General features: G+C 43.7%; 1 protein-coding gene across 5 annotated transcripts in view; it reads right to left on the bottom strand.

Moving 5' to 3' along the window:
- Positions 1-27,418, bottom strand: part of stard13b (StAR related lipid transfer domain containing 13b) — a 72,522-nt gene that overhangs the window by 41,269 nt on the left and 3,835 nt on the right. The window contains exons 2-7 of one of the 5 annotated variants that reach the window (XM_061827223.1): positions 24,288-24,475; positions 23,680-23,833; positions 19,646-21,253; positions 11,751-11,909; positions 10,416-10,535; positions 7,808-7,841 (exon numbers count right to left, since the gene is read on the bottom strand). In XM_061827223.1, coding sequence (XP_061683207.1) covers positions 7,808-7,841; positions 10,416-10,535; positions 11,751-11,909; positions 19,646-21,148 — 1,816 coding nt within the window. In that variant the 5' untranslated portion in view covers positions 21,149-21,253; positions 23,680-23,833; positions 24,288-24,475. Of the gene's footprint in view, positions 1-7,807; positions 7,842-10,415; positions 10,536-11,750; positions 11,910-19,645; positions 21,254-23,679; positions 23,926-24,287; positions 24,476-27,418 lie in introns of those variants that run through there. The other 4 variants (XM_061827222.1, XM_061827220.1, XM_061827224.1 and 1 more) reach the window with 4 other exon arrangements.

Here is a 27,418-nt window from a genome sequence, read left to right as displayed (position 1 = left end):
ATCCAAGATGTGATTTCTCCTCCTTGCTTGGGTCCTGCTTACGCAGTCTGGGAGAGTTCTCGGATCAAAACAAGGCTCAGGCAGAGTGTGGCACGTATACATCCCTCCCGACCACAAACCCCCGCCCACCGCCCCAACACGCACCACAACACCCCTCCCACCCCCATTCCCCGAGGGCTCGTCCCAGGCATGTGCTATAAATTTCCTGACCATATATTCCCAAGTCGAGTTCATTTTTCCAGAGGAGCCACACGTGGTGCATATCTGGGTTTAGATGATGGCTTTAGGACGAGGGGGGCAGTTGGGGGGCCGGGGAATTAGGAGGTCTCACGCCATTAAAGTTGTCCCTAATCTTGTTTGCTTCAGGACCTTCCTTCTTCTCGTGTCAAGTCAGACTTGCTTGCTCGAGTCTTCCCTTGTTGCGCTTGTTTGCGCGCGTTCACCAGCGAGTTTGTTGAAGCGAGCGTGAAAGTATTGCAGAGGTGAGCGCGTGCGCGTGAAGGGGAGTGGGGGGTGGGGTCGATGAAGGAACGAAAAGTCGTCGTGACAGGCGTACGCGGCCGTTGTCCCGCTGAATGACAAAGCATGTAATGCTGTCAGGTCCCCCCGATCGGCTCTCGTCTGGGAAAACATTTTACATCAACCTCCGGCACCTGGTTTGTGTTAAGGCCTCGAGGCTTGTAGGGTTCAACTTATTTCCCCAATCGCGCACTTGTTTTGCCCCAATTTCCCTCAAAAATGTACATGTAAGCCTATATGTCTGCTGTGATGTTCATGCTGTGCAGCGTTCCCTTGCTAAATTGTGGTTCGACTATTGCGGATTCAGTGCATTGCGATTTTTTTTTTTTTTTTTTTTAAATTAAATTCATATCGTGCATTATTTTTCCATATTGCGAGGTAAAATGTAAAAGAAAAAGAAATTGAACTATTCCTTAAAATGTTACTGCCGGCATGGTGGGGCATCTGGCCTTACAGTTCTGAGGACCTGGGTTCAAATCCCAGCCCAGCTTGTGTGGAATTTGCGTGTTCTCCCCATCCCTCTGTGGGTTTTCTGCGGGCACTCCGATTTTCACCCGCATCCCAAAGACATGCATTCATTGGAGCCTCTAAATTGCCCGTAGGTGTGAATGGTCGCCTGTTTATGTGCGCACTGTGATTGGTTGGCAACCAGTTGAGGGTGTACGCCGCCTCCTGCCCGAAGTTAGCTGGGAAAGGCTCCAGCACTCCTGCGATCCTTGTGAGGATAAGCAGCTCAGAAAATGGATGGATGGCTGTTCAAAAATTCAATCGCTAATCGCAGGGCACATGGAGACAACAGTCGTACTCAGAATCACACAATCATGCGTAGGGGCAATTTAGAGTCTCCAATGAATGGATGTTTTTGGGTTGTGGGAGGAAAACGGAGCGCCCGGAAAAAACCCACGCAGGCACGGGGAGAACATGCAAACTCCATACAGGCAAGGCTGGGATTTGAATCCCGGTCCTCGGAACTGTGATGCCAACGCTTTACATCTGGGCCACCGTGCTGCCTATGTTCAAAAATGAATGATGCAATTATGCACGTTAAAATTTTTTTTTTTTTTTTGTAATTGCTTGTTAAGAAACACAAATCAAACTTTGTGCCTCTAAATTTAAAAAGAAAAAGAAAAAAAACAGCATTAGTCATAAACATCTAAACGGATGACTTCCTTTTTTAATATATGAAAACAGAAGTGGCGGCAGGGTGTGTCAACTGGTAAAGCATTGGCCTCACAGTTCTGAGGACCCGGGTTCGATCCCAGCCCCGCCTGTGTAGAGTTTACATGTTCTCCCTGTGCCTGCGTGGGTTTTCTCCAGGGACTCCGGTTTCCTCCCACATCCCAAAAACATGCATCATTAATTGGACGCTCTGAATTGCCCCGAGGTGTGATTTTGAGTGCGTCTCGATGTGCCCTGCAATTGGCAGCCAACCAGTTCAGGTTGTACCCGGCCTCCTGCCTGTTGACAGCTGGGACAGGCTCCAGCACTCCCAGTGACCCTTGTGAGGATGAGCGGCAAAAGAAAATGGACAGATGGATGGATGGAAATCAGAAGTATTAATTGTTGTAAAAAGAAACGTGGACTCTCCAAAGTGCAGTCGTGCGAGTGCTGCTGTTGAAGTCAACAGCCGTGATGCACGGGGCCAAGTATTGTGCTCCTTCTCTGGCCTGCTGGCGACTTTTTCTTTTTCTTTTTTTTGAAGTGGCTCGTATAGAACTTAGTGCATCCGCCTACATCCTGAATGGGGAGAACTTTTCCGAGGAAACACCCCCATAATCCGAACGGCAATTAAACACAACGACCAGATGTCTCCCAAAAGGATTAAAACGTGGCCTCTTTGTTGGGGGGGAGAAGAATGAACGTATAACAAATATGTATAGCACAAATGTATGTTCCAGTGAAATATAGTCAGTCATCTTCATCAGAGCAAGACATTTGGTCAAAATTAAAGTCCTATCATTCCAAGATAAAGTCATAGAATTATGTCATCAAAGTCAACAAGAAATTTCATATTTTGAAAATACAACTTTATTGTTCTAATATTATGGATTTTATTCTGAAAAAGACTTGTTTTTGTTTTACTGGATTCTTGAAAAAAAAAAAAAAAAAACACTATTCCTAAAAGATGTGAATCAGATTTTTTTTTTTTTTTAATTGCCTCAAAGCTAAGGACGGGAGGAGAAATTACTTTGAAAATGTAACAGTTGTTTGAAACCATAAGACAGAGTTAAAAACCCGATTTTGAACCCCTAATCTTAACCCTTATTTGTAACCGTAAACCTGATCTGAATTTTATCCCTTGACTCTGTGATGAATTTCTCCATTGAACGCCAAACTACTGTTTGAAACTCAAACCCTGGCTTGAAACCTTGAAACCAATAAAAACAGGTTTCCTGTCCAGTTTGAGATCTACGTACATTTACAGAAGGTGCAAGAAATCTGCTAGGCGACCGAGGCAAATTGTTTAATCCCGTCCTGGGATGGAAATAAAATTGTTCACACAGCCCATATGAGACGGACGCAGGTGTGACACCTGCAGATGACGCGAGGGCCTTCGCTCCCTCGCAACATCTGGAATCCTCGCGGTTTCGAGTGTGAGATTTGGGAATCTGGCGAAAAGGTCCCGTGTGGGTAAACGCATCCAAACCGCCTCGGCAGAAACGCTCTGGGCTTGGCCTCGTTCGGAGTGCGCGTAACATTAAAATGTGCGTGAACTTGAAAAGGCTTCGGAGCGCTTGGGTCTGGTCCAGCATGATCCGAGGAGGGCCAGATGCCAAGGGCCTATCCAAACTACTCCAAAGTTCTCACAGGAGAGCTTCACGACTAAAATCATCACAACAAGTCACTATTCAGTGACCTGAGGAAGGAAATATGCTTCTGAAAGCCAATAGGAATCCGAAACCCCTGACAAAAACTGGACGGGATGAAGACAAGAGGAATAGTATTGGTTTGCCAAGAATTCAAAGTAACCTTGTGTTAGGGTTCAGTATTGAGTTGGGGATTTAAGGCTGGTAAAGCGTTGCCCTCACAGTTCTGAGGTCCCGGATTCAATCCCGGACCTGTCTGTGTGGAGTTTGGATGTTCTCCCGTGCCTGCGTGGATTTTCTCCGGGCACTCCGGTTTCCTCCCACATCCCAAAAACGTGCAACACTAATTGTACACTCTAAATTGCCCGTAAGTGTGATTGTGAGTGCAACTGTTTATCTCGATGTGGCCTGCGATTGGCTGGAAACCAGTTCAGAGTGTACCTCACCTCCTGTCTGTTGACAGCTGGATGAGGCTTCAGCACTCCCGTAACCCTCGTGAGGATAAGTGGCTAAGAAAATGTATGGATGGATTTAAGTCTGGCTTTGGGCTTCCAACAAGGCTTTTCAAATGAGGGTTTTTAGTCTGTTTGGGTCAGGGTTTCAAGTCAATGTTAGGGTTCCAAGTTGGGAAGTAAAATTAAGGTTCGGGTTTCAAAGAAGGCTTTTTAAGCAGGATTCAGGGTTTCAAGTTAGGGATTTATAGTTGCGTTTCAAGCTTGGGTGAGGATTCAAACACTGGTTCTGGCTTCAAATGAAAGATTGAGGCCAGAGTTGGGGTCTCAAGCTCACATCTCACCCAAACTATTTTCCTGAAGGCAACATTAAAAGCCCTAATGAAGCAATTTAGTGGTAGCCCAAAAAGGGTCCCTGCACTGTTTTCACAACCTTGACAAATAAATGAGCGCCGTGTACGTTCTAGAAAAAGTCCCGAAACGCGAGCGCCCCCCCCCCCCTCATTATTATTATTTTTTTTCTCTACTGGCCTCCTCCGCAGCACTCAGGAAACCACAAGTCATTTTCCATCTTTCCATGTGTGGAATTTTTCATGCTGCCTTCACGCCAGCAGCACCCTTCGCCGTCCGCAGCACGTAAATTTAGCGCATGATGTCATCCGTCCCGCCCGCCAATGGGAGAAACCGACGGCCGGACGGGCAGAAAGGTTGATTCCTCGCACATAACCGGCAGGATTGTATTTTTGTTTATTTTTTAGAAGAGAATGGTTTGTTTTTGCGTATTATTATTATTTCAAACCGCACTGTCCTGGAAAAATAGCATTAAAAAAAAAAATATTTTTCTAAAAGCCTCTTCTATAGCAACTTTTTAGGTGGTGTCAAATTATAAAGACAACATTCAGACATTGCCAGAAATCCACGCAGGATCTTTTGGGATACATTCTTTCTGACTCCTTAGTTTGCTAATCTAGTCACTCGAGGTTTCAAAATAGGGTTTCAAGTCACGTTCGGGGTTTCAAGGTTGGGTCTCAAATTGGAGTTTCAAAACTGGGTGAGGCTTCACACAATGGATACGGTTTTTAAGATGGGTGTTGGGGTTTGAAAGTAAGGTTTCAAGCTTGAATTTGGGTTTCAAACACAGGTTAGGGTTTCAATTCTGAATATCGGTCTCAAATTTGGGTTTCTACTCAGGATTATCCATCTGTTTTCCAAGCCGCCTATCCTCACAAGGTTCGCGGGTGTGCCGGAAGCCTATCCCAGGTAAGAGTTTCAAATAAGGTTTTCAAAGAACAGTTCACAACTCCAGGTAGGGTTTTAAAAACTCAATTTTGATGGTTAGGATTACAGATTTGGGGTTGCATTTCGGGTTAAGGTTTCAAAATGTGATTTCAAGTCAGGTTTAGATCTTCAAACAGATGTTAAAACCAGGCTTCGGGTTACAATTTCAAGTTTCAAGCAAGTTTAGGGTTTCAAATTAGGGGATTCAACCTGGGTTTGGTTTTAAACAAGGATCAGGGTTTCAAACCTGGGTTAGGGTTTCAAATTTATGTCGGGCTTTCCAGTTGGCCGTTCAAGACCGGTGTGACGGTCTGAGCACTCCCCCGTGCTGAAAAGTCTCCTTGCGATGAATGCACATGCGTTACTAACAGGGGAACTCTGGGTACGTAGCAGACGCTGGCTGGGGAATCACCCGGTCTCATAGTTCCCCTTCTTCTACATAGAGGTAGCTAACATACACTATATCCTAACCCTAACCTTAAAACAAAAGTTGATGAAAAAAAAAATGGATATACAAATATATGTACATTCGCTGTGTTCGTCTTTCTGAGACGTCCGTAGCGAACATGAACACCAGGCGACTAGTTGTCGAATGGCACACGTTGAAGCATGGATGGGGATGTTTCAGACTGGCGGGAAGTTTACAAAATATACGCGCATGCGCATTAATCACAAGGAGACCTTTCAGCACCGGGACCGCTCGGACCGTCACACCGGGTTAGGGTTTCATGGGCGGGTGTCAAGACTGTATGGCGCTTTAGATGAGGGTTTCAAAGCGAGAAGGCCACTTTTTAGAAAAAAACTGCAGCGACGGTGCAAGCGAGGAACGTTTGGCCGACAGTTTGTGCTACGTCCTTTCGTCATCGAAGGTCATCAGCGTCAAAAATCTGTCTTATGTCATCTCTGGCCTCCAGACAAGAAGAAACAGCCTGGTGGGAAGCTGCAGCTGTTTGGGCGGGTGGGGGGGGGGGGGGCACTCGGCCAGTCGGTCTGTCTGACAGTGACCTCGCTAGAACAGCTGGCAGACAGACAGACGGATGGCCTTCGTCACATGATCTCATCCTTCGTTTGTCCACAGGGGACACAAACTGGTATGTTCAGATCGTCATTCTCATTTTCACACATTTTCTAGACGGGGGAACTTTTGCGCGAAGGCCCTGTGGTCGCATTTGCAGGAAGTGTTCTGGTTTCACTTCCTGTCCGCGCACTGTCCAGACTTATTGGGCCGTTTGGTGTTCAGGTGAATTTTTTTTTTTTTTTTTTTAAACCATCAGGAACTTTGCAGCGTTCACTCTTTTTGTTTGGCATTTTTTTTTTTTTGGGGTAGTAGCAACCTGCATGCAGTTTTAGGTTCTGATCTTGGTTTCAAGATGGGGATGGGGTTTCAAAGTAGGGTTTCAAACAATAAGGTTTTAAGGCAAGGTTAGGGATTCGAATGAGAATTTCAAGACAGTTACAATGAAAATAAAATGAGCTTCTCATCACATACAGTGACAAAGAAAAAAAGTTGAACTGCTCGAGTCATCTAAAATATGATTTTAATTAAAAATGCATTTAAACAAGGCTGTGCATTTTTTTTTTTTTTTTTAATTCACTGCATATTCTGTAGTGCTTTATCAAACCTTGAACCGATGGTGACAGACGGTAATCCACAGTCACCTCTTCCATTATGGTTTTAATTTTTATCATCATCATATTACCGCTTGTATGGGACCTCATTAAATCGTGGCACGATTTCAGCTGTGTTGACAGAATTCACAGTCGTCTCAACGCTCGAGTTTACAAGATTTACTCTTATGGCACATATTCCCCTGACTCCCCCCCCCCAAAAAAAAAAATAAATACACACATAGCATGCATAAAAGTGACACAGAATGTTTGTGTCCACTTGTGCAGTCCCATCATGTGCTAGACTCTCACTGCAGGCATCGGGTCAAATCCCACAGCTGCCCCACGACCACCACCACCCACCCGCCCACACACACACAGCCAGGATACCTCAATAAGCCCCCAGCATTAAAACATACGATGACTTGGGACCCTGCCTAATTCGCCCTACACGCTGCTAAGTTACCAACGAGTACGAGCGTTTGAAGACAAGAAGGCTGCCACGCTTTCTGGAGACATCGACGCCACCCGCGGCCATCAATCTCGGAGGACCAAAACAAATTGAAGAGCGGGTGGATTTGCGCAATATGTGCCACACAAAGCACTACCATAACAAAGACAGAATGTAAAATTATAAATCTGTAATATTATAAGCCAAAAAAAAAAAAAAAACAATCACAAAAGTTACAAAAACTATAAAATTACACTTTTTCCAGATACATTTTTTTTTCAGCATTAGGCATTTTTAGGGTAAGATTTGACATTTGTAAAATTACAAAACCTTTTTATTAAATGCGTAAATTTATCAGTATTTTGGTTCTAAGATGGCACATTTTTACTCTTAAAATTTAGAAATTTTGAATTTTAAAATTAGATTAAGTTTTAAAAACTTTTTTTTAAAAATGTATTAAATACATTTGTATTCAGATAATGAGACAAAATTTGTCAAATAAAAAACATGTGAATAAAATGACCTCCATATTTTGTAACTGTTCACTACTACTGATGTTTTTTGTGGCGGGTGGGGAGTGGCCACATGTGATGCTAACCACAGAAGCAGATGTGGACATTACTTGTAACGAATCAGTTTCATAGTGACAAACTCCGACCAAAATTCCCAGAGAAGAAGATTTTCCATCCTACCTGCTCCCGCGTCACTTGCCATCTTGTTGTAGACCTGCAAGGGCGAAAAGAGAGCAAAATATAATCAGTGGTTTTTTTAATAAGCTGAAAGGAGCTTCCGAGGGACCTGAAATAAGAAAGAAGCTGAACGATTTTTTTATTTTTTTTATTCATTTTATTTTGTGAAGAGGGGCCTCTCATTCCACCTCCGGACGATGACAATGTCAACATCATATTCTCTCCCTTTTTCCTGCCTTTCCTCCGCCGCGGCTCTGATTTACTCTTTCCCGCTTTCCACATTTTCCCCCCAGCAGAGACTCCGCCGCTTTCCGCCGCCGCTGACCTCCTCTTTTTATGGCGCGTTGAGTATTTCCAAATTTCTGTCGCCGCGTGTGCCGGCTGGTTTGGCACTACGGCCGGTCGCGTGTGCCACGTTTTGGCGAGCGGTCGCCGAGGCCACCCTCGGCGTCAACGTTCGTTTCGATCGACACTCGCGACTTTGTATTATTGGCCGGCGATTCTCGCTCGGGGTTAGCTGAGATGAAAAACTTTACGGCAAAACTGGGAGCAATTTCAAAGGATTCATAATTCCATTTCGAACTTTGCAACATCTGGCTACCATCAGTTACCGTGGTTACCTGGCAGTGTAAGGCAAAGTATCTGCTAGCATTTTACATTTATTGTGCGGCTATTTTGCCTTGTAAAATTGTCAAGAGAAACAAATGTTTGTAAACTGTAAAATGACAAGCTCCTTTTTTTGCAAAAATCTAATTTTTAATCTTAAAGTTAGGTCCTTTTGTTCAGGTACAAATGTTCTTGTACAATACAATTAACATTTTGTGAAATTACAAAAATCTAATAAATACAAATCACTTTTACTGGCAAAATTAAAAATGTGTAAAATAAAAATGTCGAATTGAAATGCTAACCATCAAGTTTTCTTGGAAACTTACGAAAATTTAAATTGCAAAATACTGAAAAGTACAGAAGCGTATTATGAAAAAATTGTATTTGTAAAATTATTTATTTTTGTTTTTAAATGATTAATATTACCAATGATTTGTTGTGAAATAATATTTATGAAATGTATTTTTAAATTGTAGGAAAACAATGTAAAATTACTCATTGTTTGTTGTTAAAGCACACACTTTTATATGTAAAATTAGGTGTAAAATTACACATTTACTTGTAAAAGTATAATTTGCACTAATAACCACAAAAATCCCATTAAATTACAAAAATAATAATGTAAAATAAACTTATGGTAAATATAGTAAAATCGTACATGTTTACTTGTAAAATCAGTTTGTGGAAGCTCTATTATATCTGCATTTTTGACCGACGTCAAACAATCTGGAGAAAGGAGGTCACCCGCACAGCGCTGTCGCAATGAATGATGGAGCGACATCCTGTGGAAAATGTCAACGGACCGTCTGTCAACACCGATTAGGTCCATCTTCAACACACACGGGTCACAACACCGATAGTCACTTTGCTTTTATCGGCTTGCGTTAAAAAACTCACTGCAGACGCAACATTAGGTCAACATGAACCATGTAAGGAAATCCTAAGAGTTGACACATTTGAAGAAAATACTAAAATGTACCATAAATAATTACAATGTCACTTTTTTTTTTTTAAACGTCTGCTGACCAATTCTATACAGGTCAAAGGCATTACTCATTTTCTGCTCCAAGGAAAAAAAATATTTTGAAGAAAAAGGTGAAATAATCAATCTTCCAGACTACATGGACGCATCCAGCACATTCCATCTGAGATGAGCTTCACATTGACGCAGATAGGATGCGCATTCCCGATTTGAGTTGAACGTAGCAGGTGCCAAAATAACTTTTCCACATGTTTCCATCCAAAAAAAAAAATATATATATATATATATATATATATATATATATATATATATATATATATATATATATATATCGCTGGAGAGAGAAGTCCATCTGTATCACATTGCCGCTGTTGTGCGGAGCGCTTGTGGAAGAAGAAAGACATTTTTTTTCGACATTTGGTACATTCACAACTCGTGGTCCAGGGCCAAAATGGCGTCTGTGAAACATTCTCAGCTGTTTGTCCACATTTTGAACCCACTTGTGCCTCCGTTTTGCAGTCAAACGGTACAGCTGCCATCTAATTCGAGAGTGCAAACTTCAGTTTACGAGCGGGACCTCCGCCAAGGCTTCGACATGTGCCACTTGTAAAATCTTCATTTGATTCGATCGTGCTCCGGATCTGGATGAAACTGAATTTCTTTTGGCGTGTCGTATTAACACAGCTGCCAATCTGAATCAGATCTAGATTGATTTAATATAATTATGTTTTATTTTCTCTGTCGGTATACCACCACTCATTTTTTTCCTATCCATCCCATAATTTGTTTGCCTCATAATGACTGTATTTTAAGCACTGAGCTTCCCAAATAGAATTCCTGGCCCTTTTAAAGAGATACAAGAGGCCGTGAGCGTGATGCTTCCGAGGCAACGCTGCTCATTAGCATGTAGCCCAAACAAAAGCGTGCACCTTGGCGTCGAAGGAACTAAACCGTATATCGTAATGTGGGAAAGTTTGGAAGAACCTTCCATGAAGAATAAAAAAAAAAAACAAGACTTACCGCCTTCTTGCTTCTCGTTCTCGTCCCAATGGAGGCGCCACGAGGAACACAAGACCCGCTTTGGCTCGACCATTCGCTGCGCTGACCTCGCCCATTCAGACTTCGGTTGGAAGCGGGGCACTGAAACCACATCACAGCAACGTTCAGCATCCATCCGTCTGTCCAGACCAGACCAGATCAGGACAGGACAGGACAGGACCGGACTGGACGAGAACAAAAGCTTGAGATCAACCTCTGCGGAGGCCCCACAGAGCGTTTGGCGTGACAGAGGCGCACAAAAGAGCTTGTATGTGGAGACGCTCCTTTGAGACGACAGCGACTATGAACTTGTCAAACATCCCGGTAAAGACATCTTGGCCTGTCATTCCTTGAAAAGGCGGCACCGCTGAATGCCTGGGATGGTCCGACGGACGACTGCCAGGCATTTCAGAACCGTCCCTAAAGAACCCGATGGTACAAAACACAACAGCTCCTCTGTGGACCGCGAAAGGAGACTTTTGTGCCCTCAGCGCTACTCCGGGTGGCCTATGAAGCAACTGACGACAAAACGAGCACAATGGCCGCCTGTTCTCGGCCTGTGTATCACATCGAGGACGTGCAAAACCAAAATCGGGGGAAACAAAAGTCAGAAGGACACGTGACAAAGATGGCAGTGTCCTCGTGTCCAACAAGAAGCGAGGACAACACTCCTACCAGAGGAATCACTGCAAGTTACATTTAGTCCACTGGGCTTTTTTTTGTTTTTTTTTTTTGGGCGGGGGGGACATCTCTTTCATCCACTGAAAGTCTCAGCTCGTCGTTTATTAAGTACGGGGTTAGAGTTATTGCATTTTACTTTGCTCTTTTAATTGTTACACAGTTGACAACATTAGCGACGCTACGAGAACAAGTTGTTTTGACAGCACAAACTTCACGTGCGCGCAAACTAGCTCGCCAGCTACCTCGTGAATGACAACACGTGTGTGCGTGTGTGAGTGTGAGAACCTTTGCCACCTCTGGTAACACTGAAGGGGCGCAGTAAATGGATTTAGGCCCGATTGACAGCATGACCAAGAATGCGGCGTATGCTTTGAAAGAATGTGCTGCAATGCCCACGAGCCTTTATAACTGTAGAACACATGATGGAAATAGTATGAGCGACTAAAAGTGCGTGCTGCTAAATGTGTTGAAACAAACCCGACTGAATCAATCTTTAAAAGTCATATTCATGGCCCTTGTGAACAAAATGCCAGCTGGCAAATGAGTGAATGTGGTTTGGTCGCGCAGCCGCAGCTGTAAACACAACATAGCTCCATTCCTCAAGCGATCGGGACCGGAGAAAGCAAAGTTGCACACCTTTCCGGGTCTCACCTGGCTCTTGCGGGCGGTGCAGGGCGTGTCGGAGGGCGAGGAGCCTGCGCTCAGGGCCTCCTCGATGTCCAGATTGAGCTCATCCAGCTTCCTCAACAGCTGGCTCATGGACTCGGACCATGGAGCCTTGAGCTGCAGGGACACCTGGAAGAGGAAAACGAGAACTACATTACCTGGAAACGCAACAATGGAGAGACTAAACACAGGACTTCAAATATAGATTAAAGTTTCCGTTTCTGGGGTCTGGTGTAAAAGTTTTATCCCTTCAGTTTAATTGCTTTAATTGTGTGTTATCGCACACAAAGTGATTTAACTGTGACAGGACATCCATCCATCTTCTTCGCCGCTTATCCTCATGAGTCGCGGGGAGTGCTGGAGCCTATCCCAGCTGTCAACGGGTAGGAGGCGGGGTACACCCCGAACTGGTTGCCAGACAATCGCAGGGCACATCGAGACAAACAGTCGCACTCACAACCACACCTAGGGGCAATTTAGAGGGTCCAATTAATGTTGCATGTTTTTGGGATGTGGGAGGAAACCGGAGGGCCCGGAGGAAACCCACGCAGGCACGGGGAGAACATGCAAACTCCACACAGGCGGGTCTGGGATTGAACCCGGGACCTCAGAACTGTGAGGCCAACTCTTTACCAGCTGAGCCACCATGCTGCCCGTGACAGAACATTTTGTGTATTATATGTCAAGAGGATGTGCAAGCGGCCAGGGGATTCACATGAATAGAATGTGGTTTATTCATGGAAAAACATTAATATGTATATTTTAGTCATGGAAGTGTAGGGCTTTGTTTCTCTTGTTGTGCATTTTTAGAGCTCGAGAAATTATTTTCTTTTCACATGACTATCTTTTTTTTTTTTTGTTAATCTTCTAATGATAACATTTCCCCCCCAACAATATGACTTTTCCCGTTATAAATTGTTGACCTTTCTTCTGTCCTGTGACATTGTAAATTTATTATTGGAGAAATCAATGTTATTTTCCTGCCAAAAGCAAATAAATAAATAAAGTTGTAATGAAATGGTGCGCATGGAAATGCGATCTGCTTGGTTACTTTTTTTTTTGGGGGGGGGGTGAAAGAGCAAAGCAGCAGGGGGGGCTCCAGGAATGTGTGCCGTGTGGACAGTGATGGAATTCCCAGCTTTCTGCCTTTCACTGTGGACGCACACCACAACATCCCTGACAGTCACATACACATGCACGCACACATGCATACAGTGTGTATAAATAGAGCATCCTCACATGGCCGAGAGCGGGGCCTCATAAATCAAGAGGAGCTCCTCAGTCACCAAACACACGCGCACACAGCCGCATCAGTGCGCACAGGATGCATCGTCACAAAATACAAAAACATCTCTGCTTGAGCGACTCTATGTTTGACCCCAGAGGAGCTTCTGGGGTCCAGCATCAGGTCAGCCAAAAATTTGGGCCGGAATTGAGGAAACCACGTGCAACCGCTGACACGCTTCAAAGTAATCATCACCTCCGATGCAACGCTCAAGTCAGCTTTCCCCATTGGAATGAATGGAAATGCCATTAATCCGTTCCAACTTGTAAAAAAGAAAGCGCACTCTGGCGCAGGATTCAGCATCCTTTTTGAGGCTGAGGGCTACTTGGTGAGCGCCGATCGTATGAAGGGCGACATGACCTGTTTGCGGCAAATTTCAGACTCAGTTCATTACATGGACATAAAACCTTTGTGTTTTAATGTATTGTTGTAAATGACATTACAGGTATTTTAAAATTTTAATGCACGTAAGCAAGTCAGATTCTGAATTTAAAGCACAAATAATAGTAACAATTTGTGGCCTATGGTATTTTTAGAACATACCTTCCGTGCACCTTATATGGTCCTCGCGGGCTACTATATGCCTACGAACACCGCCTTGGTGACCCCTGCTCTGGAGTATTGCAATTTATATTAAAAAAAAAAGATAACATTGAGGCCACTGATGGTGTAGTGGTTCACTTGCCAGAATTTGGTATGGGCTGCACGGGTTCAGTTCTCACTCAGTTGCCTTCCAGTTCAGGGCGTAGTCCCCCATTCGCCCAAAGTCAACTGAGATAGGCTCCAGTATTGTTATAGTGTGTCAGCATGAGGTGTTGCACTGTTACACAGTGTTGTCAATCTCGCAAACGATGGTAGTTCTGTTAGTCTATGGCATTTTGCATTGAAAAATTTGAATATAGCTAGCAAACTTTTGCAAGGTCTGCTCCACGGCCAATGTGTAATTCTCTTTGTTTTATGCTTTGAAGGTGAACTATGATTGGCAATAAACAGTAGGCCTCCTTATTGAAGAAAGCGTCGCTATTTGCGGCACATTTTGAAGCCCGCTGATACATTATTTTATGATAGAAAGTAAACTATACATGTATTTCTATTATGCAGTTTATTATCAGGAAAAGCTAAAAAAAAATGCTTTAAAAAGCCCAATTTTTTAGGCTTGGAACACATGATTTCTTTTTCCATTCATTGTAATGGGAAACATCGATTCAGTTTTCAAACAAATCGCTTCGCGAACCATTTTCTGTAACGGATCGTGGTTGAGAACAGAGACATCGCTGTACATTTTACTACTTGGACTCCATTTGCAAGTTACAAAAACTATGCAACTAACATGACAAGGTTTTTATTTATTGTATCTGACCATCTTTTGAATAGAAAGTAAAATTTCAGTGTAGGGTGTGAAATCACGATTTTGTGGCCACTAGTACTATGTATCTTTTTAAAAGTGATTCAAAGTTCCTCATGTAAAGATACCTCGTTCTTATCAGTGTTGAGGTCATACATATATAACATCCCACAAAATAGAAGGAAGGAGCCATGACTTTATTACACATTTATTACCGAGGCACACCCAATGGAATGCCAGCGCTATGTTTTCATAAAAATGTTTCTCGCGTTTTATTGTTCCAAGTAGAAGTCGCGCATGACTCTGCTATTTGCGCAAATATGCTCGAACCCCATGAAATCTGCCAAGCAACAAGGCACGAACAAAAAAACAAAAACAAACACGAGCCAATCGCATTGCACAAAAACAAACATTTGCACTCACAATCACACCTAAAGGCAATTTAGAGTTTTCGATTAATATATTATGCATGCTTTCGGGATGTGGGAGGAAACCGAAGTACAGTACCCGGAGAAAACATGCAAACTCCACACAGACGGTGCATGGATTTGAACCCCTGTCCTCAGAACTGCGAGGCAGATATACTAAAGTAGTCAGTTTTACACCTTTGAGCATATTTTGGTTGCTATCTTTGGGTCAGATTTCTTTTTTGTAACAATTTATGTAAATGCATTTTTTCTTGAAAATCCACCCAGTGAATTCAGTAAATGTAATGACTGATGTCCCTACCACCCCATAAAATATGCCCCCACTGCAAAATGAAGTCGCTGACAAGGTGGTGTCTATTTAAAGTCTTGAGGGAAGTCAGCTGACTCGGCACTTTTCCGACTCAGTCCTTGGAGAATGACCCAAATGTGGACCACCCCCACCTCGCAACCACCTCCAGCAACTTCCACCTTCCTGCAGGGCTGATATGTCACCTGGGGTCACCCTCCCCTTAATAAAAAGTGTGGAGATGAGTCGTCACGAGTTTGACATGTTTGGACAACATGATCCTGCGTGTCTGTAAAACCTCGCTAACAAATGTGATGATATAGTTCCGGATTTTTGGGGGAGGGCCTTTATCGCTGTTGCATATGAGACAGTAATTACATGAAATGGAGTGCAGTCCACATCTGAGGAGTGACCACTGGAGGCTGCATATATTTAATACAGAGCAGAAATCCATTTGGAAGGTCAAAAATAATGTCACATGGATTTATCGAACAAATGTGCTTGAGCCCAATGAAATCTGCTTAACAACAAGTGGCAAAGAAAACACTCATGACATCCATTCATCCATTTTCTTTGCCGCTTATCCTCACAAGGGTCACAGGGAGTGCTGGAGCCTATGCCAGCTGTCAAGGGGCAGGAGGCGGGGTACACCCTGAACTGGTTCCCAGCCAATCGCAGGGCACATAGAGACAAACAGCCGCACTTACAATCACACCTACGGGCAATTTAGAGTGTTCAATTAATGTTGCATGTTTTTGGGATGTGGGAGGAAACCGGAGAGCCCATGGGAAACCCACCCAGGCACGAGGAGAACATGCAAACTCTACACTGGTAGGGCCGGGATCCAACCCTGGACCTCAGAACTGTGAGGCAAACGCTGTAAGACTGTTCTGGTAAAATTACAAATTGTCTTTTCTAGTAGTAACATGACTTTATTCACTTAAGATGACTTCCTTCCCATACAATTATAATTCTATGATCATAAAATAATAGTTTTATGCTCATGGTATGAGTTTATTTGCTTCAATTACATTTTTTTCATCCTGATTATTTATTGTAAAACACTGTTGACTTATGGAGCTTAACAGCTTGAAACGGGGAAAAAAAATGGTAAACAGTTTCATGTTACGTTACATTAAAATTAATCATGAAATCCCATTTTGAAATGGATTAAAAAAAAAACTACTTGCAGCTAAACAGGTTTTGAAAAACAAAAATAGTGAAAAAAAAATACAATTCCAACAATGTATTAGTTCCAATAATGGAAAAGTTATATTATATAATTGCATGGTAAATGGGATATGAAGTTAAAAAAAAAAATATGACTTGTGCAGCTAACTACATTTTCCCCCAAAAAGTTTTAGTATTAAAACTTCATTCTTCCTTTATCCTTATTCCATTGGACTGTGCAGGTGTGCCTAATGAGGTGTCCCTGAAGTGCATGACGCAAATAAAGTGGCGATGGAATTAAGGAGTCGAATGCCAAGAAATGCTTTGCCTGAAATAAACTTGTTATAAAATTCCTCAAAAGTCTGATTTCTTCTGGCCCAATAAAATGAAATGTCAGTCGTAAAAACTGCAGTCGCCTTGAGCCACGAGATGAGAAAAGATGTTTCCCCTGAACAGGAAACGCGGATCTCGTGAATGGACCTGCAAATGAAGCCCTGGAGTCACGGCCTCCCACAATCAGACACGTTGCGAAACGAGCCTCTAATTCATCTCGTGCCATACAGCCAGAACACTGACATTAATAAAATGAAAGTAAAAACTAATTTTTTTTTAGCACTGTCCTGGCCCCTCCATCCATCCTTGCGTCATGGAAACCAGACCACGACGTGGTCGGCCTTATCAAGTTGGCTGGGCAGCTAATAACTTCATCAGCGCAAATTGTCCACATTGTGTGGCCCGCCAATGTCGTCTTTCACATGGAAATGAGGAGCAGGAGAGCGCCGTTGAGACGAGAGCGAGCCCGTCCGGGCCGCTCGCCCACTCCGAACCACCCACCGAGAGTGCCCAGGGATCACCATGGAGTCGGGCAACCAATGGCGCTAAAGGCTACCTGGACGGCTGCGGGGAAACATTCCACTGCCAAGGTGCGGCTCTCGAGTGAACGTGCACAAAGGGGGGGGCTGAAGCTTCTGGAAACACTGAGGGCCTTACCGAGAGAGTATGGAGATGTCAAGTTGGAAAATCGTGCACACAGCGACCTCATATGGTGATGTTGATAACTGCATTTCATAACTGTATGTGCAGCTCTTGACTGCAAAAAAAAAAAAAAAAAAGCCAAAAGAGCAAGAAAAGGCAAAGAAAGTATCGTCTTAAAGTTGAGGGAGTGACAACAAAACGTTGACCATGTACAAAATAATATTCAATCGTTTTATTTTTGCTTTTCTGTGCTTTTGGCAGCTGAAAATGGAAAACTACATCAAAACTTCAGTCTGGTGTTGACAAAATCGGCTGTGGACTTGTTTTCTCCCCCAATCAAACCCCCCCCACTTATTTGTGTGTCCCCCCCACCCCCACAGCCACAAAATTACATCCATCCATCCATTTTCTTAGCCGCTTATCCTCACAAGGGTCACTGGGAGTGCTGGAACCTATCCCAGCTGTCATGGGGCAGGAGGCAGGGTACACCCTGAACTGGTTGCTAGCCAATCGTAGGGCACCTTGAGACAAACAGCCGCACTCACAATCACACCTCAGGGCAATTTAGAGCGTCCAACTAATGTTGCATGTTTTTGGGATGTGGGGGGAAACCGGAGTGCCCGGAGAAAACCCACGCAGGCACGGCGAGAACATGCAAAGTCCAGACAGGCGGGGTCGGGATCAAACCCCGGACCTCAGAACTGTGAGGCCAACCCTTTACAGCTGATCCCCCGTGCTGCCCAAAAAAAAAAAAAAAAAAAAAAAAAAAAAAAAAAAAAAAACATCAGGGAGCATGAAATATTCACCATTCAGTTTCAGTCCCCATAATATCGTACGATTGACGTCAGCCATACTTTCAGCTTTGAAGGCCCCACTATTAAAACAAATCTCTTTTTCATTTGACCAAAGATGAGTGAATTTGGGCAAACGGGCTTGCATGATGACTTTCGCCTTCTCCTCTACCATCTTAGTCACAAAATGCGAAGTGTCAGTCAAAAGATGATGTTATGTGAGACACTATCCATAGTTTGCATTTCAAGGTAATATAGATCATTTAAAATAAGATGTGGTTCAATATGCGCTTTATTTGTGAACGAGCCATTAAAGATTAAAAAGATTTTGTTGTTTGTGTATATCAATGAAAAACTAATAGGGCTCTATTTTCGTTGACAGCGCATGTGCGGCGGGGCACAAATGCCACCGGATTCGGATGCTCTTGCAAGCGCAATGCTCACGGAACTTTTGCCAATTTGGTAGACCAGTCTGCGCCGAGCTGGGCATTCTGAGCCCGCTCGGCCCACATGTAAAGACAAGTGCAAAGTAGATTGCAGGTCTAAGGCAATTTCGGAAGATGGTTTTTGAGGTCTGTGGTCATATTTAAGTCGCCAGCGGTCATCACCGTGCTATTCTGTATTTAATATGGGTCGGTACATGTTCGCATTGTCTGTCACCACAACGCCCAAGAGCAGTGACAAGGTTCCATGCATCATGCATGAATCACTGTGATTACGTTTAAACCTTTTCCGCTCAGAGATGAGTCCATCAAAACTGCCACTACGCCACATTTTAGGGGAATGAGAACAGTCGCATTAATTGATAGTGATGAAGGTCTGCTGTATAAACAAACAGCGGCCCAGACCACCCACTCTCAGATCCTTCAGTCTACGGAATCATCAACACCGGGCTAACCCTCCACTGGCGCACAATTGTGCTCATTTTATAGACAGAAGAAGCCTGATGTGGCGCCCCAAAATGACCTCTGACCTCACCCCGGCAACCCCACTGAAATATTATCTTGCCTCCGTCACTGCATGTAGCCGTTTCAATTTCAATCTCTCCCAAGAGGAGCTTCCAACCCCGTTTTTCCATGAAATCAATGCCATAGCTTAACACCATTGAAGTCACGGTTACAGCGAGGCCCTCGAGCGTCAATGGCGGCGCCTGCGTCGTGACTGCGAGAGACGCGCTGAACCGATGCCCCTTTTGATAATATTTACAAAACGTCGCCCGGATTCCTCGCATTCCGATTGGGGTTTGGAAAACAAACCGACGGAGAGAGCGTCTCTCAGAATTGACATGTTATCTGCAGCCGTGACGCTTAGGTGACATTTGATATGGTTGCTGGAGATAAGCGCTCATGTACAGACATCCGCGTGAAAGACGGCTACACGTCGAGGGAGCATAGTGCGTGTTGGCGTTCCGTCTAGAATTCTTCCCCACTGCAATCAATGAAGAAATCAGTGTGTATGTAGCGCATTCACGCATACCTATAAAGTATTTTTATGTACTTTATTGGATCTACAATGTATGTAAGCTTGTATGGAGCTCCTGGATTGTGGTCATGCAAAGGTGTAAAATAAATGATCTGCTTCATACCTCCTTACTGCTGCTTTCTGCCTCCGCTTCATAACCACAAATGTCGCTTCCCGTGGGGCCGTTTATGCAGTAGCTCCGCTTCTTGCCGCTGTCCTTACGGAGACCGCGATTGGCCCGGAGCTCTCTGCCGGGCGGCAGCTCCAGGAACACGTCATCCTCCTCGTCGGCTTGATCATAGAATACATCGTCCCCTGAGGACTCACCGTGGTCCGAGCTGCTTTTGACGCAGGTGCGACACTTGGCATAGTCCAAGAATGTGATGGAACTCTGCTTGTGTTTGATGATGCGGGGCAGTTCGACAGATTCTTGGCGGGAATTAGGTGTGGGTGAGGAGATTATGAGACCATCCTCTGAAGTTTGACTGACGTGGCCATTTGAGAGAGTCTTCAACTCTACATTTCCATCCTCACAGTTCAGTTCCACTGTGCCAACGGAACAATTCTGAGGCTCAAACTCTTGAAGTACAACAGACACTTGACCTTGAGGCTCTACAAAGTCGCTGAGGTAGACACAGACTGATCTATCCTTAAGTCCATAGCCTGGTTCCAACTGTGAGCAGCAGTGAGGTCCAGGAAGATGATCAGTCGCTCTGGGGTCCTGGACACGGCATGGACCACACCGAGCATGAGGTAAGCTTAGAAAACCAAGAACGGGAGACTCATCTCCAAGCACTACAGACACTTCTCTTAAGCATGTATCCACTACAACATCTGGATTATTAAGGCAAATACAAACAGATGTGTCTTTTAGCAGTTCAGGTACCACTTCCGTTTGAGAGAAGACTCGACCCCCTTGAAGATGATCATCCAATCTCTGGTCTGAGACATGATATGGACTACATCGGTTATGAGGTGAGATCTGAAGACCTTGAGAAAACAAACCCTCAACAAGATCTGCTTTATCAAGACCATCCCAAACAGAAATGCCCTTTTGTCTGTTTTGTCCTGGTCCAAATTGGTAGCAGCATGACACCTCAGGAAGATCTTCCCCTTTTACTTCCTGGACAGGTTGTGGAACAAAGGAATCCTTTGGGGAGCTCAGTAAACTCTGGTCTTTTGGTGCATTTCTTTGTCCAAGTAAATCCTCTGCAAGATGATCAATACCAAGGCCAGCACCAAAAGAACTGTCCTTTCGTTCTTTCGGAACCACTTCTAACTGGGAGCAACATGAAAGATCCTCTCCTTTTGGGTCCAGGCTAGGGCCACAGTACTCCTGTGGTGAGATGAGTAAATTCAGGTCTTGATTATCCTCTTGAACGACAAATTTCTCAAGAGTTTCTGTCATATTAAGGCCAGCATCAACAGAATTGTTCTTTAGTCTGTTGAGTTCCAGTTCCAATTGCAAGCAGCATGAGTCCTCAGCATGTAGATGATCCCTACCGAGGGCCCGGGAGTTGTTGGCAGAATTTTCTGCAGATGCGCCCTGTGTTGAAAAGATCAATTTTTCCGATCTTAAGGGTGTGGATGGACGTATCGTTAATTGCGCCTCAGGCCGAAGCTCCATTCTTGTTAAAGTCTAGAATTTGCCATTATTCAAAATGCACGAGTGCAGCAGCAGGTTGTAAAAAAACCCCATGTCATCCAATATCCTCAGTGTCGTTGAGATCACCTGAAACAGAGATGAACAAACATAAACAAGAGATGAGTTTTAGGGTCCATTTGTCTGTGCGATTACCAGAATCGGAGTTTGACATTGTCGCTAATCCCCTGAACTTCTCAGCGTCTTGTTGTGTCATTCCCCGCAGTTGACTTGAACATCTGGCATCGGGGCCGAGGCGTTCATGTCTGGATCTGTCTCACGCTTGACGGCTGTGACATCACTCCGCCGTGGAATCCGACCGCTCTTCCCCACAGTCAGTGATTTAGTGCCACTGCGCACCATTCATCAGGACACATAGCTGCTCGACTGTTGTTACCGTCGCGATCTGCTCACCCCTTTTATTAGACCCCCGTTTAAAGCACACCTTGAACGGGTAAGCTATGAGCTGAATTCCACCACTCGCTAGAGGTTTCCTCAAAAGAATCGTGAACTTCCACTCAATCAACATTTTCTCCAAGACAAAATTATCTAATCTGACATTCTTAATAGAGACATGGGAACGCTGCAGTTGGCAGAGCCTTGGCAACAGCCTTGAGACACTTGACTCAACAACTCCACCCTCCCCTCCACCTGCGAACAAACATGCATCTACACATGTTTGCCTTTAGGACGTGAGCTGATTTTAGTAAATAACTAAATAAATTCTTCCAACATCTTCATCTTCCAAAATTCCCCATCAACCTGACAATGCTACTTTAACCCATTCATGGGCAGGGTGGCAATTTTTTGCCTTATTGAGATAAAAGTCTCCTAACAGGCCACAATCAAGGAAATAACCCTTTTTTTTTTTTGGTTTATGGTTAAGTTATATAATAACTTGAGGCAGCCATGTTGGGTAAGGAAGGAGAGGGAAATAACTATGCTAACTTTGATCGATGAGCTAACCTCTCCTGATACCAAATTATGGCTTCAGATTAAAACCCTTAAATATTTTGATATACTGAATGCTATAATGCGTGAAAACCATGATGCCCACGAATGGATGAAAAACAGCCATTAAGTCCCTTTTGAATACAGCTTAATAATTCTAATAAACTACAAGTATTGAATGCTGAATGATGGAGTAAAATTTTCCAGCTTTGGCGCTTGGATAACGGGTCAAATTGAAGCAAACTGGCCCATTACATAGTACATTGTAGGTTTGGCTATTTTCTGTTCACTCCTGGCAAATGTACACATTCATTGTTTTTCGGGAACCAATCATCTTATTGATTAAAAAAAAAAAAAAAAAAAAAAGAAAAAGCTTTGCTGCAATCTTAGGGGATCTTGGTGCCGGGGAACTTTATTGCAGTGAGATGAGGACTTGCATTTTGACAAAAGTTGCATGCCATCTGTAAGGAAACTTTTTGAGGGTGCTTCAATTAGTCTGATTTTTGTAGGAGGGCTTGTTCTCCATCTGAATTGAAAAGTGTTCAAAAGTGGCTGAATAAGTGTAATTAAGTATAAATATCTAACGCCCGAGTGAGTAACAGATACAAACTGTTTATTGCCACTGCTGGATCATGGATGAATTTGAAACTCTTTTAAACGAAAATGAAAAGTAGTTAAAAGTGTTAAAGGGAAAACAAGCATTGACTGAAGTTCTGTGTCATTGAGATATTAACATTGTTTAATGGCATTTTCACTGCGTTGCTGACAAATTTTGTGAACAGGTCAAAATGAAACATTTTGGAGTAAAATAAAATTGAAACGTGTTAAGGATAATTAAAATCCAAACAACTAAATGAAGTGCTGAATCATTATTGCTATTCTCACCCATTCCTGACAATTTTGGATAACTGGTCAAAATGACCAGTTTTTTGTATTAGGAAATTGAAAAGTGTTAAGTGTAGACGTTTTTATACGTACAATCTGCTTTGAATATTGATCAAAGTGAGGAGTAATTCTGACATCCGTCCATCTATTTTCTTAGCCGCTTATCCTCACAAGGGTCGCAGGGAGTGCTGGAGCCTATCCCAACTGTCAACGGGCAGGAGGCGGCGTACACCCTGAACTGGTTGCCAGCCAATCGCAGGCCATATGGAGACAGACAACAGTCACACCCACAATCACACCTAGGGGCAATTTAGAGTGTCCAATTGATGTTGCATGTTTTTGGGATGTGGGAGGTAACCGGAGTGCCCAGAGAAAACCCACGCAGGCACGGGGAGAACATGCAAACTCCACACAGGTGGGGCCGGGATTGAATCCCGGACTTCAGAACTGTGAGGCCAACGCTTTCCAGCTGATCCACCGTGCCGCCAATTGTGACATAAATATATCATTTACTTTTGCGCAATGACTCAAATTGACTCCAGGATGAATAAAGACCAGAAGTCAGAGTAAACATCAACTTACTCAAGGTGACGTAACGGTACAAACTGTAACGCAATCCTCTGCCTCTTGGCTCTTCCTTCAGAAAACATATCGTACACAAACACAGCACGAGGACTCACCTGTTGAGTAGGAAAAACAGACGTGTCGCCCAAACAGCGTGGTCACACGGGCCCTGGCGCCCCCCCACCACCGCCGCGGGGCCCGTTATTAGAAGGCGAGCTTGGCATCCCCGCCGTGGCCATCCTCCTCCCTCCTGGTGTTTCCCCGAGGGGCCTGCGGGAACACACTCCAAACCATTCAGAATATGCGCAAGGAGGGAGCGAGAATTTGTATTTGTGAGGGACGAGAAGGGGGAGGAGAAAAGAAGCAACCCAAAAAAAAAAAAAAAAAAAAAAAAAAAAAAGGCAGAAACAGGGAGGGAGGAAGAGAGAGATAGTTGGCGCTGAGTGGAGGGGCGGCAGGGGGGAGGGCGTGGGGGACAAGGTGAAACGGGTTGGCGGGCCCTCGCAGGCACTCGGGGCCTGTGAGGAATGGCGGCACTCCAGCCTCGCAGGGACAAGATGAACGGTGACCCGTCGCTCGGAAAAACAGACGCTGCAGGAATGCTTTCAAGTCGCAGAGAAAAGGCTCGAGTGATTTACACTGGAATACGTCTCACAGTCGTGCACACACACAAAACAGTGTTTTCACTCAGGAAACTGATGTTAAACTGAAACTAAAAGCTTACTTGGACCCCAAATGGAAACCAGGTGGGTTGGAGTTTGTCTCAGCGGCGGAGGAGGGACTTTGTAATCATGACATTATCAGTAGTAGCAGTATTGTTAATAATCAGAAGACTGAAAATACATATTGTGATGCATGACCAATGCTCCTTCGGTTTTAAATCATCTGCTCATGGGCTGATGCAATGGCTTTCTAAAACACAAAAATACTACACAAAATTAAAATGCAATAAAAATGTAATTAAATGAAAAATTTACATTTTTTTAAATGCAGCAAGTTCAAAAGATTAGCGCAAAGAGTCAAAACAATATTTTCGGCACTAAATAAAGTGAAATCTAATTCAATAGAAAGAAAATTAAATTCAATGAACACAATGTACCTCAACATCATTTGGCAAAAGATAGTTAATTCAATAAAGTAAATTGGAGAAAAAAAAAAAAAAAAAATTACTAACAATGTAGCTGGGCACAATTATTTCCCCAAACCTTACCCACCAAGTGGTTCTATTTTTTTAATTAAACATTTAAAAAAATGACATTAAAATTAGAAAATAAAGTTAATGCAGCAAGTTAAAAAAAAGATTGCCACAAGTGGCCATGAAAGTAAAAACAAATAAACAGGATCACATGAAATAAAATTAATAACATAAAATAACCCCCAAAAAAATCTAACTACCGTAATGTCTAGCCTGCAAGTCTCACCCAGTACATTTGTAAAGAAAATACAATTTTGTACATACATAAGCCACACCAGTGTAAAAGTTGTAAGTGCCCACATTGAAACACGAGATATTTACAAAGAATGACGCAGAAAAAGTTTTAAAAGTTTTGATACCTTAGCTTAATATAGCAAAAACAGTAGCACGAAGACCCTAAACCAAAAAAATAAATAAATACTTACCTAAATCACTGAGACGCGGCAGTAACAGAGCAAAAACACCCCACCACAGCGCTAACAGGGCCGGTTAAAAAAATAAAATGTGCCGGTAAAAGTTACTTCCTGGGGACATATATTCCACTGCATGCTTACCTTTTCCGCTCGAGCACCCTCTTGTGGCCATTAGAGAAAAAAAAAAAAAAAAAACCGCGCAAATTAGCCGCATCACTGCATAAACTGCAGGGTTGAAAGCATGTGAAAAAAGTCGCAGTTTATAGGCTGGAAATAGTCTGTTTTTTTTTTTAACTAATTCAAATGAAATTAAATAAAAATTATATTAAATTGATTTTCTGCAGTCTTACATGAAGTCAACCACTTTGGTGTTAAGCAGCAAATTCCAGGGTTTGTTCGCCTAATACAAAATTTGGCCTAAATGAGAAACGGCTATCGTGGAAAAATGGATGATTTTAAATTGCTGAGATTTTTTTTGGGGGGGGGGGTCATAGGGGGAGAATATGGACAGAGCATGAATTGCGATGACCATTTTAAGGGCCCCATTCCCCTCGCCGTAAGGCAGACGCACAAGGTCTCTTCCAACATGAAGCTACCAAAAATGGAAGCAGTCGTCGTGCTACCAGCGGTTCAACATGAAAAGTCGGACCCCGGCCAAACTATTCCGCATTGGCAAGTTGCGCGGCGATGACGCTCCATCGGGGCTGTGAGTGAAAAACGAGTGGGAGTCGAGAGTGGCCCGTAAACATGTCAGAGTCTCGGCGGCGGGGAACCGCGCTCGCACACACTTTCACTGTGAACTAAAACCGGAAAATTGTGTCCGCGTTTCAAAGTTGTGTTTGAAAGCTGGGTTAGGGTTTCAAATTAGAAAATTGCAAATTCAAGACAGGATTAGCGGTTTTGAATTGATTGGGTTAATAGTCAGGGATGGGGTTGGGGTTTCTAATGGGGTACTCCACAAGGACGGAGCTTGATGAAAAGAAAGCCTGACACCCAGATTGTGGCGATCAGATCGGCCAAGGCCAAATCAACGAATGTGTGTAGCTTGGCATCTTTTGGACATCTGCGCTCAAACACAGCTGGACGTTCTCACGAGTCTGCTCGCTGGTGCCGATAACGAAGCGCAAACGGGCCACGCTTGAAACCAACAAGCAGACAAGCTATGCCGAGATAGAAACATAGCTCAAAAGATTTCGCCCTGTGGTTACCTTCGATCAGAACATTTTCCCAATGAAAACACAAATGTGGGATTTACAAACTTAGTTACTTGCTGAGCACTTAACTGGAGACACAAACACAAATGGACTGTGGAAGAACCCAGGAAATCCAGATACAGCCCCCCCCGTTCTGTTACAATCCGCTTGTGTCAGGGCCAGGTGGGGGAGCGGCACAACAGACATAACAGAGAGAACCCCGTACTGCAGAATATTCATCCATCCATTATCTTTGCCGCTTATCCTCATGAGGGTCACAGGGAGTGCTGGACCCTATCCCAGCTGTCAACGGGCAGGAGGCGGGGTACATCCTGAACCGGTTGTCAGCCAATCGCAAGGCACCTCGAGATAAACAGCCACACTCACAATTACACCTATGGGCAATTTAGAGGGTCCAATTAATGTTGCATATTTTTGGGATGTGGGAGGAAATGGGAGTTCCTGGAGAAAACCCACGCAAGCACGGGGAGAACATGCAAACTCCACACAGGCGGGGCCGGGATTGAACCCGGGACCTCAGAACTGTGGGGCCAACGCTTTACCAGCTGATGCACCGTGCCGCCGCAGCACAAAAACAATAAAAACCAGTAAAATAATTTGCCCAAGTTCAGAATTCAAAAAAAAGGTAATGGCTTCTTGACAGGATTGTGGTTTCCGTTGGGCTTCCAAATTTGGAATCCAAACCCGAGTTATGGTTTGAACAAGGATTTGTTCTTCAGATTTGAATTTTAAACATAGATTAGCATTTCAAAAGGAGGGTTTCAATCTATGTTTACGATTGCAACATAGGATTAAATAAAGTTGTAGGGTTCCGAGACAGGATTGGCTTTTGACATGAGGGTGTCACACCAGTGTTAAGATTTACAACTCCTCTCACAGTTCATCAGTACGGCACATATACTAGTCACTCTATCCAAAGAATGAGATCTGTTATTTAGATGGGTTTCCAATTACAAGTAGTGACACACAAGATGGCGGACAAGGGAATCCTGGGACTGTGGCGACGTCATCGGAAATGTATGTATTGTCAGTG

The sequence above is a fragment of the Syngnathoides biaculeatus genome, chromosome 8 (assembly GCF_019802595.1).
Source record: "Syngnathoides biaculeatus isolate LvHL_M chromosome 8, ASM1980259v1, whole genome shotgun sequence".
Classification (NCBI taxonomy): domain Eukaryota; kingdom Metazoa; phylum Chordata; class Actinopteri; order Syngnathiformes; family Syngnathidae; genus Syngnathoides; species Syngnathoides biaculeatus.
Note: the sequence above shows the minus strand (reverse complement) of the source record. Positions and strands in the feature narration are given on the sequence as shown.